This window comes from Zalophus californianus, chromosome X (genome assembly GCF_009762305.2).
Source record: "Zalophus californianus isolate mZalCal1 chromosome X, mZalCal1.pri.v2, whole genome shotgun sequence".
Taxonomy (NCBI): Eukaryota; Metazoa; Chordata; class Mammalia; order Carnivora; family Otariidae; genus Zalophus; species Zalophus californianus.
Genome location: NC_045612.1, coordinates 70,341,412 through 70,357,439, shown reverse-complemented (window position 1 = coordinate 70,357,439; position 16,028 = coordinate 70,341,412). Strand labels below are relative to the sequence as shown.

The 16,028-nt window shown below is 36.9% G+C and overlaps 1 protein-coding gene across 4 annotated transcripts in view; it reads right to left on the bottom strand.

Moving 5' to 3' along the window:
• The window catches only part of HDAC8 (histone deacetylase 8), a 215,292-nt gene that overhangs the window by 114,384 nt on the left and 84,880 nt on the right, over positions 1-16,028 (bottom strand). For 3 of the 4 annotated variants that reach the window (XM_027609557.1, XM_027609558.1, XM_027609560.1), the window contains 2 exons: positions 11,649-11,821; positions 9,044-9,138 (listed from right to left, as the gene is read on the bottom strand). In XM_027609557.1, coding sequence (XP_027465358.1) covers positions 9,044-9,138; positions 11,649-11,821 — 268 coding nt within the window. Of the gene's footprint in view, positions 1-4,676; positions 6,704-9,043; positions 9,139-11,648; positions 11,822-16,028 lie in introns of those variants that run through there. The other variant, XM_027609559.2, reaches the window with a different exon arrangement.

Genomic DNA, 16,028 nt, shown 5'->3' with positions numbered 1-16,028 from the left:
TCTAGCCTGAACATTAGATCCTTTGGCTCATATGAGTAGCTGTCTAGCCTCCCTGAGCCCCTCCTGGGGCCCATACAACAGGTTCCCCTACTATGAGACCTGTTGCCTGGTCAGGCTCTGGATCTTCTCTTCCAACCCTTCCTTTAAGCTTTTCAGTTCTCTCCTCTGAAGTGCCGGCACCATGACCAGTACCTGTACTCCACAACCACAAGAGGGACATGAAAAAAGTTTCCTTAGTTATGCCCGCTATAATCTCTATAACTTTATTATTGTTTAGATAATAAACGAGCTTCTACCTAGATAGAAATATAACAAGAATATGGATTGTTGGCTTAATAAAGTGAGCTTAGAAGGCTTGCTTTCTCAAACCAGAGCTGTAACATCTATGTTTAAAGAAGCTGAAAAAGATGAAACTGAAGTATCAGGGAGGGCTCTGACTCATGGTAGGAAGACATTTACTTCAAAGACATGGTGAAATTGTAAGCACAAAATGAAAATATGATTAAAATTACCTTTATATATGTAATTAATTTACTTTACAGTGTCTTAGGCACAGATCATTTTATATAGTTTCAGAATAATTTGCTATTTGTTGTGGCATCAATTTCAGACCATTCATTCATAGTTAAAGGGAGAGAAGTTGAGTATTTTAAGTGTAGACATGATGAGTTTATTAAAACCCAAAAGTTGTTTGGTTAGAGCTTTTCAAACTAGAAAAAGTCACTGAAGCATCTTATGCATAAGTTATTGCACTGCATGGACTGGGGCAATGCACACAATAGTCTAGAGATCAATAAAGCCCTGAACAGTTGACATTGCTCAATGCCTACTGAATGGAAAGTTACTAAAATAACTCATGGTAGTGCCTCTTTTCAATGGCACAGTAACTTGTTTATTTAAACATTTAGCTCTAAACATGAAGACAATTCTTATTTGCATGATTGTACTTTCACCTTATAGACAAGTCTACAGATGTGTCTGGACTTGCTGTTTTGCTTTTAGCCATGTGGTATTAGCACTAACTAAATCTTTGAAGAAGACTTTTTTCTTTGTGAATGGTTGACAACAAACACAAGTGGCACTGAAATATTGAAAGTGCTGAATAACTTGTTTGAATCTCATGGTTTCTCCTGGAGCAACTTTATTTACATTTGCATGAAGGTACAAAAACAAGGGTAGATAAAACTGTAGGCATCATGATATAAATTAAGGCAGTTAGCACCAAAGTATACCAGTAGCTATTGTATTCTTTATACTGCCATGTAATCACATTAAAAATTCAATTTCACTTAAGAATGTCCTTGGTGAAGCACTACAAGTTATTAAATCCTGATCCTGGGTTTAATATTCTGTGTGACAAAATAGGAGTTATGAAAAAGTGTTTCTGTTATAAACTACATTATGGTGATTGTATTGAAAAAAAAAAGCACACCCGTAATTAGGTTGTGGCTTAACTAGCCACTTCTCAGGAACACCATTTTTGTTGAAAGAACAACTGATGGAAAAACCATGACTCAATACTTGGGTATTTGGCAGATACTTCTCAAAAATGAGGTGAGCCTTTAGGGTAAACAACTCACAAAATTTGTTGCCAATAATGGTATTTACATTTTTGAGTGAAAATTAAAATATTGGAAAACTTCATTCTGCCATTGTAAGCTTGACAGTTTTCCCAAACTTAAGCTTTGTTCCAATGAGATTAGTGCTGATATCAATGTGATTTTTGATAGTGCAAAAGCTGTTTCAGCATTTGTAATATTCACATAATTTGGTGAACCAATATTTTCCAAGTAAGCGATATGTACAAGATGGGTCAAATATCTATTCAAAGTACAAGATGACTAATGAATTTTCATGTAACAGTATATGAAAATTTCACTGATAACAATTTCAGATTCCATACAGCATTAACCTCTAAGAAACTACCATTTGTAGAGTTTTTATGTAGTATCAAAGAAGAATATCCACAATTATCTGTAAAGGTTATTAAAATACTCCTCCCTTTTCCAACTATGTATCTACGTGAGGTTGGATTTTCTTCATGTATTTTAACAAAAACATCATAACACATTGTAGAGGCTGGTATGAGAAGTAAGCTGTCATTTATTAAGCCAGACATTATAGAGATGTGCAAAAATGTATAGCAATGACATTCTTCTCATGACATTTTTTTTTTGTTTTGAAAAATAGAGTTCTTTTTTAAAAATCACAACATGTTATTTGTGCTAATGTGTACTGGGTTTGTTATTCTTATTTTAAGTAAATTAATAAATGTTTTAAAATTTTAGAAATATATTGACTCTTTAAAGCAAGACAATAACAATGTATCATGGGGTTTATAACATATGCAAAAGTAAAATATATGACTACAATAGCACAGGGAATGAAAGGGGAAAAATGGAAGAACACTGTAATAAGGGTGCTATATTGTACATGAAGTAGTGTAATACTATTTGAAGGTAGAATATGGTAAGTTAGAAATGTATACTGTGAACCCCAGAAGAACCACAAAAAATCAAAACAGTTACAGATAATAAGCAAATAAAAGGGACAAATGGACTTAAAAATATTCATTTAATTAAAAAAAAGTCAGGAAAATAGAAAGACACAAGGAATAGATGGGACAAATAGAAAACAAATAGGAAGATGGACTTAAACCTAAACATTTAAATAATTCATGTAAACATAAGTGATGTAGGCACACCAACCAAAAGGCACAGAGTGTCAGACCAGACTAGATAAAAAATCATGACCCAACTATATGTGGTCTACAAGAAACTCAATTTAAATATGAAAACACAAATAGGTTAAAAATAAAGGAATAGATAAAGATATCCACACAAATAATAATAATAATCACACCACTCAAATAATAATCAAATTGTCACAGATGTGACAATATTGAAATCAGACAAAGTAGACTTCAGAACAAAGAATATTACCAGAGATAAAGAGCAATATTTCATAATTATAGAGGGGTCAATTCATCAAGAAGATATAACAACCCTAAATGTGTATACATCTAATAACAAAGCTTCAAAAATACATGAAGCCCAAATCAACATCAGTGAAAGGAAAAATAGCCAAATCCAAAATCATGGTTGGAGATTTCAACTTTCTTGGTAATTGACAGAACAAGCAGACAAAATCCGTAGGGATATAGAAGATATAAACAACACTCTCAACTAACCTGACCTAATTGACAATGGTAAAAAATGCTGTCCAATAACAGGAAAATACACATTCTTTGCAAATTGCACATGAAGCATTCATCAGGATAGATCATATCCTGGACTGTAAAACAAATTCCAATAAATATAAAATGACTGAAATCATGCAAAGTATGTTCTCTGAGCACAACAGAATTAAAATGAATGTAAACAGAAAGACATCTGGAAAATCCTAAAATATTTGGAAATTAATTTTTAAAAACCCATGCTTCTAAATAACTCATCAGTTAAAGAAGAAAATTAGAAAATACTTTGAAGCAACTGAAAATGGAAACATCAAAATCTGTGGGATGCTGCTAAAGCAATGCTTAGATGAATATTTATAGCATAAAATGCTTGTATTAGAAAAGAAGAAAGGTTTAAAATCAATAAACTATGTTTCTATCATAAGAGACTAGAAAAAGAACTAATAATCAATACAAAGTAAGTAGAAGGAAGGGAATAACAAAGATATGAGCAGAAATAATAAAATAGAAAAGAGAAAAATAAAGTCAATGAAACTAAAAGCTGGTTCTTTGAAAAAAATACAAAACTGATAAGTCACAAGATAAAATGATCAGAAAAAACAAAAAGAAATTAGCAATACTAGGAATGAAAGAGGGGCTATCACTTACAGCTTCTACAGACATTCAAACAATAATAAAATAATATTATAAGTGAATGGGCAAATTCCTCAAAGACAAATTATCAACATGGAAGCCAGAAGAAATAGAAAATCTGAACAGTTATGTAACTATTAAAGAAATAGAATTCATAATTAAACACCTTCCCACAAAGAAAACTCCAGGCTCAAATGTTTTCACTGGTGAATTCTATCAAACACTTAAGTAAGACATAGTATCGATTTTACATAAACTCTTTCAGAAAAAGAGAGGAGGTGGGGACACATCCCAAGTCATTTTATAAGATCAGCATTGCCTTGATATCAAAACCAGACAAAGACATTACAAGAAAACAACAGGTCAACATCCCTCATCAACACTGACACAAAAAATCCTTTAGAAAATTTCAGGAAACTGAATCCAGCAATACATAAAGAGGATAATATACCGTGACCAACTAGGGTTTGTTCCAGCAATGCAAGGTTTGTTTAACATTTAAAAAGACAACAATTAATGCAGTTTACTGTATTAACAGAATAAGAGGACACCATATGATCATTCCAATAGATGGGGAAAAAAGCATTTGACAAAATTTAACACTCATTTGTGAGAAAACTTCTCAGTAAATTAGGAATAGAAGGGATCTTCTTCAACTTAATAAAGAACATTTATGAAAAAACCTACAGCTAACATCACACTTCACAGTAAAAGATTAAGTGCTTCCCCCTATGATCAGGAACAAGACAAGGATGTTTGCTCTAACCACTTCTATTTAACATCACATTGGAGGTCCCAACCGGTGTAATAAGGCAAGAAAAAGAAATAAAAGTCATGAAGATTGTAAAGGAATAAGTAAAACTTTCTTTATTCATAGATGACATGTTTGTATACATGAAACATGCTAATGAATCTACAAAAAGCTACTAGAGCTAATGAGTTTAGCAATGATACATTATTCAAGATCAGTATAAAATCAATTGGGTTTCTATATTCTAGCAACAAACAATTAGAAACTGAAATTTAAAAATATCATTTATAATAACATTAAAATCATGAAATACTTAGGGATAAATATAACAGAATTTATGCAAGAAGTGTTCACTGAAAAGTATAAACGAAAATTTGAAATTAAGACTTACGAAAATGGAGAGATATAGCAAATTCATGGATTGAAAGATCAAATATCGTTAAGATGTTATTCCTCCCCAAATCGATCTACAGATTCAGTGCAATCCACAGATGCACTGCAAGACTGTTTTACATCAGTAACACTCTTGTATATAAATCTACTTGATTCTTTTCAATGGCTACATATATTCCCTCATAGGAGTCACGCATAGTTTATCCAACCAGTCCATCAAAAGTGGTCTGGTTAAGTCAATATTTTTCATTCACTAAATTTTGTTAGTAAACCTATCTGATTCAGACATATACATATACCTAATATGTCTGTACATATACATATATGTATATATGCATACATTATATAACATAACTGCCATACTCTATCCTGGATCATAGGATCCAAATAGTATTACTGGATTACAGAACATTCTTATATATGATAGTCCATAAACTTTATTATACAGAGTGGGTGATTTGCTAAATTAGCCATGTAATGGTCTTTGTATGGGACTTCATGCCACCTTTGGGCTTTCTCTATGGTAAAGATACCTGAGCCAGGCATATGGGCAGGTTTCCTTCCTCTCAGCTTTCCAAGCTGGGCCCAACTCTTCTTCCAGATGGGATTGCTTCTTTATTCCACGCCCGGCTCCCCAGTTCCTGAGCTGGGACTAACTCCTTGATCACTGGCTTTATGACATCACTGGTTTTATATCTCATGAGCACTATGATTGAAATCTCACTACTAATGACTTATAATATTTGTGCTGGGCTTGTCTTCTCAACTCCCTTCCCTCAAGTGGCAATCTAGTGTTTTCCCATGGACACATCTGTTTCCTACAGCTGGGATATCTGGTACTTTTTGCAAAGGATGGGTATTTGCTACTGGAAGCCTTTCCAGAAAAAGCCTTCCAATTCTTCCATCTTAAAAAGAGAAGTTTTCCAATGTGAATGTTGAGATGCTTATTATTCAAACACTCATTTATTAAGTTGTTCATTCAATGAATGAACACCAACAAGGTTGGCAGCTAACACTGTGCTAAGCACTGAGGGGGAATACAGACAACCAAAACACAGATGACCAAATGAATGGTATAGACTATGTTATAGGAGTGTACTTGAACCTCTTTACAGGTTTGCCTTTCTCAAGTCTCTCCCTTTTGCAATCTATCTTCCATATGCTATTGAGTAAGCTTTCTAAAAACCAAAGTTCATCTGTTTCACAGAAAAAAAGTATAAATAAACTCTTTAGTGCAGTGTTCAAGTCTCTTCATAATCTGGCTCCAATTTTCATTCAAGCCTTAATTCTTCCCACTTTCCCTCATAAATTCTGTTCTACTACATATCAAACTTCTCACTCATCCCATGAGGCACCAGGTCTTTTCCAATCCTTGTTCCCTTTGCCTAGAATGTCTTTCGCTCTTCTTCACCTGGCAAACTCCCAATCAACCTCCAAGATTCAGTTCAAAGTCTTGGTGAAACATTTCTTCTATTCTCCTCAACTGTCCTGGATTTTGGCACATTGTTCTGTCGCCTTTATTAGATGGTGAAATTTTTGAGGGCACTGGGTTTACTTTTGCTTGTCTTTGTATCTCTGAATTCAAGTTTGAATAGGGCCTGGCAAGTAATAGGGTCCCCATGAATATTTGTTAAATGAATGAAGAAATAAATGGATGTGAAGGAAGAGCTCAAAGGGCCTTGGTATACTTAGGTAAGGGATTTTTAAAGGCACAGGGCTTGAAGCTGCACCTAGGAAGACAAGAGACAGATGGGGAAAGAACATTTGGAGGAGGAAGATTATTATCCTAGGACACAGAAGAACACAAGCCCAAGACTGAAAGTGAAGACAGTGAGGGGGTCAGCCAGACTGTAGCTGACTGCTGCACTATCTTGACCTTTTCATTGACTAGATTTCTCAATTATATTTTCGGCTCCTGGAAGGCAGGGTATTTTGTACACTCCTTTGTATCCCTTTCATATTTGATGCACATCTCCACAATCATCGTTCCTACTATGCTGTGGTTCTTACTCTGCTCTGTAATATAATTATTTGTGTATCTACTTGTCTCTCTAGAACTTATACCAGCCTCCCTCCCAGGCTGCTTGAGGTAAGAAATGAGATGAGGTCTTAGTGTCTTTGCATCTTCCAAGACACCTAGCATGGTGCCTGCCACACAATGGGTGCTCAGTAAATATTTTTTGATGCACCATTTGTTGATCTGATTACAGAGAACCACAAGGATATTTGTGTGCAACTGTGTATTGTGGCACAAAACTTATATATGCCTTCACACTGTGCAGTCTATTTTTGGCAATTTTCATTAAAATGTTATCTTATTGTACATGGAAGACTGTCATTTCAATTTTCTTCTTTGTTCCTTCTTGGATGACTCACATCTCTTATACCAGAAGGATATGACAGAAGGGATTCAAAAAGGGTTTGGACACATTTATGAACGACAAAGTCATAAATGTCTGGGTATAAGGAGTTGCTGGGAGCATGCAAAGGGGAAGGAGAAAACTTGCATTTCAAAAGTGCCTATTATGTGCCAAGAACTGTGCTAGGCAATTTGCATACATTGTATATTATTTAATCTGGCAGAATATGTCAGCATAAAGACAGGACATGTCTATGTATAAGGCCAAAAGCCTATCTATTCAGGCACATAGCTTCTCCAGGTACCAGAGGCAGTATTCATCTTTATTAAAATTTTATCAGCCTTTTAAGACAGATGAATCTATGGATTTGCATTGTTTCCTAGGAACAGAACACTCGTTCTCAATTCAAGCTCCTACAGTTTAAAACTCCTTTTTGACATAACTTGATCAGTTTTTAAAGTCTCAATGCTTTAAATTACAATGCATTCGGAGATAGTCCCACAGCAATAACAGCGATTACATTTGCTCACAAATGTAATTTGTTCGCTTATCTTTATATTTCATAAAGCTTCCAAATACTGAACAAAGGTAAGTCAAGTCAAGAAAAGAGACTTCTATTAACCCTGACACCAGCAAATTGCCTCAAATTATAGCATGCCTTCTATTTGTATTCTAGACACATGTGGTTTTTCAGAGATACATATTATACTTCATTTGTCGTTAGAAGAAAATTGGAAGGGAATTAGTTTAAGTTGTTTCTAATTTTTAAAAAACTAATAGTAACTTTAAAAAGAATAATGCTCCCAAGTGTACAGATCCTGCATCTGGCAGGAATCAAAACATACCCAAAGTACCATCTCTGCGGGGAATGGCTTGAGAAAGTGGGGCTACAGGTACTGGTTCGCACATTGGTTTTATTATAAGCCACACAGTCAATCTAAGCCCTACAACTACACATCTTGATCTGTGATGACATGCTTCCTGCCAGGTGTGGGGATGGGTGGGAAGAGAAGGGGTGCACCTTCACATAAGGGATAATCAGCACACTCACTGGGCTCAGACAGCTTTCTGTTAACCTGTTTTGAGAAAGCTAAAAGAGACATCTTTGCTTCAGAAAGCGTATAGCCCATCTCATCTGACTAGAGAAAATGGCAAAAGTTCAAATGAAGTTTCACATTTTAGATGGTCTTCCCCCAACCTCTGTGCGCCACTAATTGCTGGAAAAACACCAGACACATCTTTGTGGTGATTCTGTGTTTCTTAAATTTTACATTAGTCAAAGAAAACTGAAAGACCAGGACTAACCCCAAAGAACATAGGTGTGACATACCACCTATGGGACTTTTTAAAGATAGACAAGAACCCAGCTTATACATTTTAAAAATTGCTCCTTCTGTTTTGAGACTAGGGGATGAAAATATGCACATATTCCAAAGAGTTCTTTGTGTGAACAGGTGACCCCTTCCCACAGTTCTCTGTAATTAATTGAGAAATTAAAGTTAGTTGGCCTTTGAGATCTCTTGTAGAAAAAGGCAGAAGGTCTTGGATATTTTGGAACAAGAGTCCACTATTCTGCCAAGACAGTGTGTTATTGTTATTGGAGTGTCTCTCAACAAAACGGTATTGAGTGGTGAGGACGTGATTTTGATTAGGTGGAATGACTCAGCTCTTCCCCTTAAAGAAGAGAGGACTTGTCAGAGCCTTACTTACCTCATGATCTGGGATCTCAGAGGATAGTGTTTTCCCTAGGATGACCCCGGTCAAGTATGTCCAGCATCGAGCCGTGTTGGCAAGGTTATAGCCTCCTGTCTCCATCAAGAATTGTGAAGTTAGGAAAGAACAGTCACAAAACAGCAGGAGAGGGAAGGAGGGTAAGGAAGGAGAGAAAAATGTTTTAATAAAAGGGCTAAAAAGACAACTTCAACTTGCAGAATTTCACCTAAACGTCGCTTTATGATGTTTTTGAACCACCTAGTAGGTGGACTTTAGTGGACTAGTCAGACCATGCATAGTGTGGAACTAGGAAGTCTGAGGCCTGCAAAGATTAAAGAGGCCCTCATCTCTGAACAAATATGTATCCGAGGATTCCAAGCTCCTCCATTTCATCAAGTCATCAGTAAGATCGAGATCCCTGGAACCCGGATCTCTTGGGGCAACCTACCCAATGTCAAGGTTTCTGTGATGAGTTTTTCAACAATTCTGTAAAATGGCTACTGGATGTAATTTGTATGTTAAAGCCATTGGCAGATATAGCCCTAGAAATATCCAGGAAAGAGAAATGGAAAATGCTGACAGACGTAGACTTCCTTCTTTTAATTATCAGCATTTTCCTTTTCTCCACAAACACAGGCCTAGTGGCAGAGATCAAAGAGAATGAGATGAGGAAGGGACTGTTGATTGACGCTGTGACCCATCTCGTCAGGTTCTGTCACAGTCACCCAGCAGCCATATTATACTGGCTAATAATCAGCATATTTTTGCACTGAATAGATGTGTTCTGCCATGCAAGCATTAGAACATTGGCCTTTAGCTAAATTCCAAGAGTGTGAGGATGAAACGGACTGATTTCCTAACCTCAGTGCAGCCTGAGGGAAAGAGAAGCTGGTCTATTTTAGGTACGGTAACCATATAATTTATTGTCCAAATGGTACATTTTAACAGTAAAAGGGAACACTGGGATAACATGTATAAATTGGGATATATGGTCACCTTTCTCTCAAGCCTTGAAAGCCTTTCTCCTTGAAAGGTCAGGGATACTGGGGATTTTGGAATGTCTTTTAGGCCTCAGTGGGGTCCAATGAAGCTTGGGGACACGGCCATCTCCACTAGTTGTCTATGTGTTACTGGGGATTGAGAATTTAAGTGAAATATTACACTTATTACTTTAAACACTCCTGATGTGAAAAATCTGAATTTAGAAGATCAACTTATTGGTTATGATTATTCCAACTTATTGGTTATGACTATTTGATCTCAAAAAGATTCACTTTAGATTTTAAGTAGTAAGCTCTCTCTGGTACATATACAATATGATTTGATTTGCAAAAATTCCATTTACATACAGGAATTTTCAGGAATACACATACTGCGGAAGAAAAGTTAAATATCCAAAAGCCAAAACTTTGGGCTGAGAAAGCAAAGAGACTTTGAAAATGCCAAGTAAAGGCAGTAGCCACAAAGAAAAGTTGAATTTGTGCAGATGTATGTTGTGGAAAGGGCTTTTTTCTTCCCCTTAGCTGTACCTGTATCATCATCAGCATCCTTAGTGCTGTCAAGGAAAGTAATATGTCATACAGTACTTATCAATTTTATCTTTTCCCTGAGTTGAGGTTAATAGATGTCTTGCCAGCTTTTCATAAGAGGTTGCCTCTTGTAAGCACCTGTAATTTTGATCCCTCTAGGATTTGAGGCTGCCAAAGGACCAGGCTTGTGTATTTGTGTTGAACACTCATTCATTTTCATAAGGCCTTCCCACAGCCTCCTCTAATTTGGTTTTTACAACAGGTTGACAAAACAACAAACTATTAGCTGTTCCATAATACATGCATTTTAAGCTCAATCTGCTTGACCATGTTATTTTAACACACCAATCCATTCACCCAGTGAAATAAAGATTGTGCCAGATGGATAGTCAGAAGATTCTTAGCAAGGAATCTTCAAAGGTAGTTGAGGTTGTAGAAAGTACCTTTCACAAATGTGTAAATGCTTCTATTGAATAGACCCAGCTTTCTGTTGGTTAAGTCATACAAAATGTCAGTACACACTGAAGGCAAGGATGCCCAAGAGACTCTAGATCTCTCAATTTTGCTTTATTGTAACAAATCCATGCTTCTTTTGGTGGGGGTTAGGGGGAGAAGCTATTCTTGAATTCAGCTTAGATATTTAATTAATTCATGTATTTACTACTTATGTATGAGTAGACTTAGAATTTTAGTGGTATGTTTCCAAAAGATGATTATTAGAACTGAGAGTCAAAAACTATATTGAGAGAAGATGGATTGAAGTCCACTGAGGTTAATATCTGCTATTCTTAATAAGATCTGATGGCACCTTTAACCAAAGGACCTTTGCTTCAGAAGTGAAACTGAGACTTCAGAGTGCCAAGGAGTCAATGCACATGCCAAGCTGAGGAGAAGTGTGTCACAGTACTTCCTTATGCTGAATTGTGAAGGGGGCAGAGTTCTTTGACTCAGCCTTCTGGATCACAGGCAGGTTGGTATTATCCAATCTAAGAAAGTCAAGTTTTCCTCATGTCAATGGACAAAATGTGGAAGAAGGTCAGCAAATTCTCCTGGTGACCTTCCTTTGTACTCACCTCCTCCCAAAATGAGTGTTGCCAACTGCCACTGAAGGATGTACTTAAGACATTTGCCAATTCCCACTGGAGTCATGTTAAAGGAGCACATGGGATCCCCAGCAATCGTATCAGCTCCCAGCTGTAAGACCACTGCTTTGGGATTAAAGGCTATGTATACCTCCTTTAGTACACTGTAGAAAAGAGAAAGGATAGAAAATGTCAGAAAAAGATAGATCAGTTTGGTCTAGGGGTGGTGGTGGTGGGGGGGCAGTTGGAAGTATAGTTGAGTCAGCAAATAGTGAAGGAAAAAAAGACCCAACTTGTCAAAGTCATCAAACTTTTCATCTAAAAAGGGTGAATCAGACTGTATGTAAATTATACCTTAAAAAACCCGATTCAGGAAAAACATTCCCCCCACTTTCACCTTACCAAGGACCAAGTTTACCCTTATGCTTTAGAACACAAACTTCCTTTAAATATTCATATTCACTTAACTTCAACAGCCACAGGACAGAGTATACATATTTACTCCATTTTACAATCTGGGAAAGTAAGACATATATACTGAACAGTTCTGATAATTTAAGATTGTCAACATACTTGGAGTTTATTATCTAGTTATCAATGGAAACTGCTGAAGAGAATTAACATGCTTTGAAAGCATAGATGTTATCAGCTTACTTTCTATTATGCTAAAGGACTTCTGGGTTATGAAATGTAGCCCTCCCTAAATCATATGTAACCAGAGTCTTATAGAGTAGGACATGATAACCATTGATCCAAAATTATAAATCTGAAAGCACTCTAAAGAACACGTTGTAGTGAGCAATAATAAGGATAATTTTGGGTAGAATCATACAGTGCTATTAAATCAATGTAACAGCTTTTTTTCCCCTGACAGTTAGAAGCATCATAGATGAAAAGGAAGTTGTCAATGTGACAGATGACCTTAGTCAGGCTTCTAGTACTATCATTAATTGAACAATGACACTGTCCAGAATACATTCTTAGGAGTTCTAAGATCCCTCCTCTCAAGGGGCTTACAATCTAGTTTCCAGACAAAACATATACCCGTCCTCATGGGCCTGAGTAACTCTTACAGAGACATATAAACAAGTGCAAATTAACATACTTCAGAGTTGAGAAAATGCAGAGTCAGAAAGTGATAAAAAATGTTGGGGTTAATGACCCCGTCATAATCAACATGTCAAATTATAGCAGTGCAGCAAAAACAGAAAAATTCCAGATCCTCCTAAAACTGCAAAAAGAATTCAAGGGATATAAAATGTTATTCTCCCAAATTCATATGTAACCAGGGTATTGAAACTATTGAAAAGTGCTCAGCTGCAGAGGCATTCTTTGACTCAAAAGACTGTTTTGTTTTGATTTCTCATCTATGCAGACAAATATTGTGTGATTGTGGAAATTATAAGAATATTATAAAACTTATGGCATATGATCCTTAATAGAGAAATACTCAAGCCTATTCTCTTTCATGTGCTTATCCCCTGATGCAGAGGGAAGATAAGCCACCTGAATAGTTAGCTAACATTTATTGAGCATCTACATGTACAGGGCACCCTATTAGCTGCTATCAGGAGACACAGAAGAAGGCATGATTTCTGTTCTGTAGAGGTTTATAGCTTAACAGGAAGAAGGGGGAGGCAAGAAAGACTGTTTCCTCATTCATTCTTTCCCTCATTTTGCACCTATTTCCTGAGTGCCCTCTGTATGTCCAGCACGTAACTGTACAAGATGCTGCAGGAACAAAGATGAATATGACACAGCTCTTATCTCCATGTGGCTCAGAACAGAGGGGAAGGCTCATACTATGTTAATCAGTAATTAAAATACAATGATAAATGAAGTATCAGAGATGGCACAGAGAAGGGAGTAACTGACTTTTCTAGAAGATGTCAGAAAAGGCTCTACAGAGGTAACTTTTGATTTAGGTCTTAAAAGATAAGAACTACAGTGAACCACCTATTAAAATGGCTAACATGAAAAAATAATGATAACATCAACTGCTAGTGAGGATGTGGAGAAACTACACCACACATAGCTTGTGGGTGGGAATGCAAAATGGTATAGCCACTTTGGAAAATAGTTTGGCAGTTCCCATCAAAATTAAAAATAGACTTACCATATGACCCAGCAATCGCTTTCTTGGGCATTTATACCAGAGAAATTAAGACTTATTTTCATATAGGAACTTGTACACAAATATTCACAGCAGCTTTATTTGTAACAATCCAAACTGGAAGCCACTTAGATGTACTTCAGTAAGTGAATGGTTAAACAAATTGTGGTATATCCATACCACTGGAATAGTGTTTATCAATAAAAAGAAACATGCTATTGATAAATGAAAAAAAAAAACTGGGATGGCTTTCAAAGGAATTATGCTGGGTGAAAAAGGCCAATACAAAATCTATACTGCATGATTCCATTATACACCATTTGTTAAATAACAGTTTGAGGGATGGAGAACAGATTGGAGGTTGCCAGTAGTTAGGGATGGGTGTGGCTATAAAAGAGTACTATGAGACAGCCTTGTGATGATGGGACAGTTCTATATCTTGATTGTGGCGGTGGTTGATTATGCAAAGCTACACATGTGATAAAAATCTCATAGAGCCACACACAAACACACACACACGAGTGCATGCATAATTGGTGAAAACTGAGTAAGCTCTATGAATTGTACCAACGCCAACTTCTTGATTTTGATGTTGAATTATAATTGTGCAGGATGTCAACATTGGAGGAGGCTGGAACTTTCTTGTATGTTTCTTTGCAACCTTCTTTGAATCTATAATTATTTCAAAATAAGAAGTAAAAAAGAAAGAGTAGGAAAAATTTACAGGCATGTGGGGTGAAGATAGTGGAGTTGGCAGCAGGAATGGTTGTGAGGGTTACTGGTAGGAGGCAAGGTTCAGAGAAGGAACTGCACACACAAGAGTATGACGGCTTGAAACAGGCAGCGGTGGGAGGGAGGCTAGTGAAGTAAAACAGGGTTAGGACACATGGGACCAGATACGCCAGGCAGGCTAATGAGCGGGGACTTTTACTTCAAGAGTATGGAACATCTCAAACATTGTGTGTGTCTGTGTGTTTCCATGCATGTACGTGTGTTGGGGGAATGATCAGATTTCCATTTTGAAAAGATACTCTGGCTATAGCATAGGATATACTGAAGGTTACCAGGGGACGTTTGCACCCATCCAGGCCAGTGGCAGAGAGGGAAAGGAAGAAGAGATGGATTTGGGGGACACTTCTAGGGTAGAATTGAGAGGGCAGCACATACTGACACACAAGAAAAGCATATATATAAAACATTCATGAGTGTTTTGTACTAGGAGAGAGAAAAGGATAAAGGAAGGCAGGTGTTTCTGGGACAGCTGTTTGAAGGACAGCCAGGAAGAGAAAACGAGTCCTCAGGGAATTCTGATGAGGAGGGCTCTGGATGGCTAGAGAAAAGAGTAAATTAGAAGCCTTGGAAAAGGTAAGGTATTTTGTACACAGTGTAAACATCAAGGCCACTGCAAGTGAGGACAGCTTCCATGTGAGGGCTACATGGTGGACACTCTTAAAGACTGAAAATTTCCATTTGGTTTGACAGTCCAATGGGAGTCACTGGAGAAGTATAAGGACTGATGTTGCTGAAAAATGATGCTTAGGAACTCTGATTTTTGCTGTTGCATGGAAGGCCAAAGAGAGAAAGTCTGGAGGCAGAGGGGTTGGCAAAAAGGGTACTGAAGCATTCTAAGCACAAGAGCATCAGGAAGCAAGGGAAGATATAGTTGGAAAAAAATGAGAGGGCTAGGTGACAGACTGGGTGGGGGTTGGGGGCGGACAGAGTAGAAAACACACTGTGCCAATTCCTCCAGAATTCACAGGAGGGGGAAAGAGAAACTGAAATATTCCTTCTCCTATTGCAACTTCCAAATCCGGTGTTCTTTCCTCTCATCCATCTCGCATCTCGCCTCTTTTGAGTCAATGTCATTTGCTTATACTACTCAAACAGTAGCAAACATCCTAGCTAGAGACCTACTGCGAGGTACTCTTTCATCGCCCTTAAGGACTTCAGCACCTGGTTCACAAGTTTTTCTGTCTCTCCCTTTCCCTGTCATTTTTCTTTGCAGTTCACTATTCATTTGCTTACTCACATCTTGATTCAAGCACCTCTTCCTACCTCTACTGGGCACTAGAGATACAGAAATAAGACCCAAGGAGCATATTGCACAGTAGGGAAAGAAGACAGGAAAACAAATAACTGTGATCAGTGCTATAATATACGTCCACTCATTCAAAAAAAATGTTAAATAAAAGCCTACTGTATACCAGGCACTACGTTGGGCAAAGGGTTTATTGAATCTTTTTTTAAAAAGATTATTT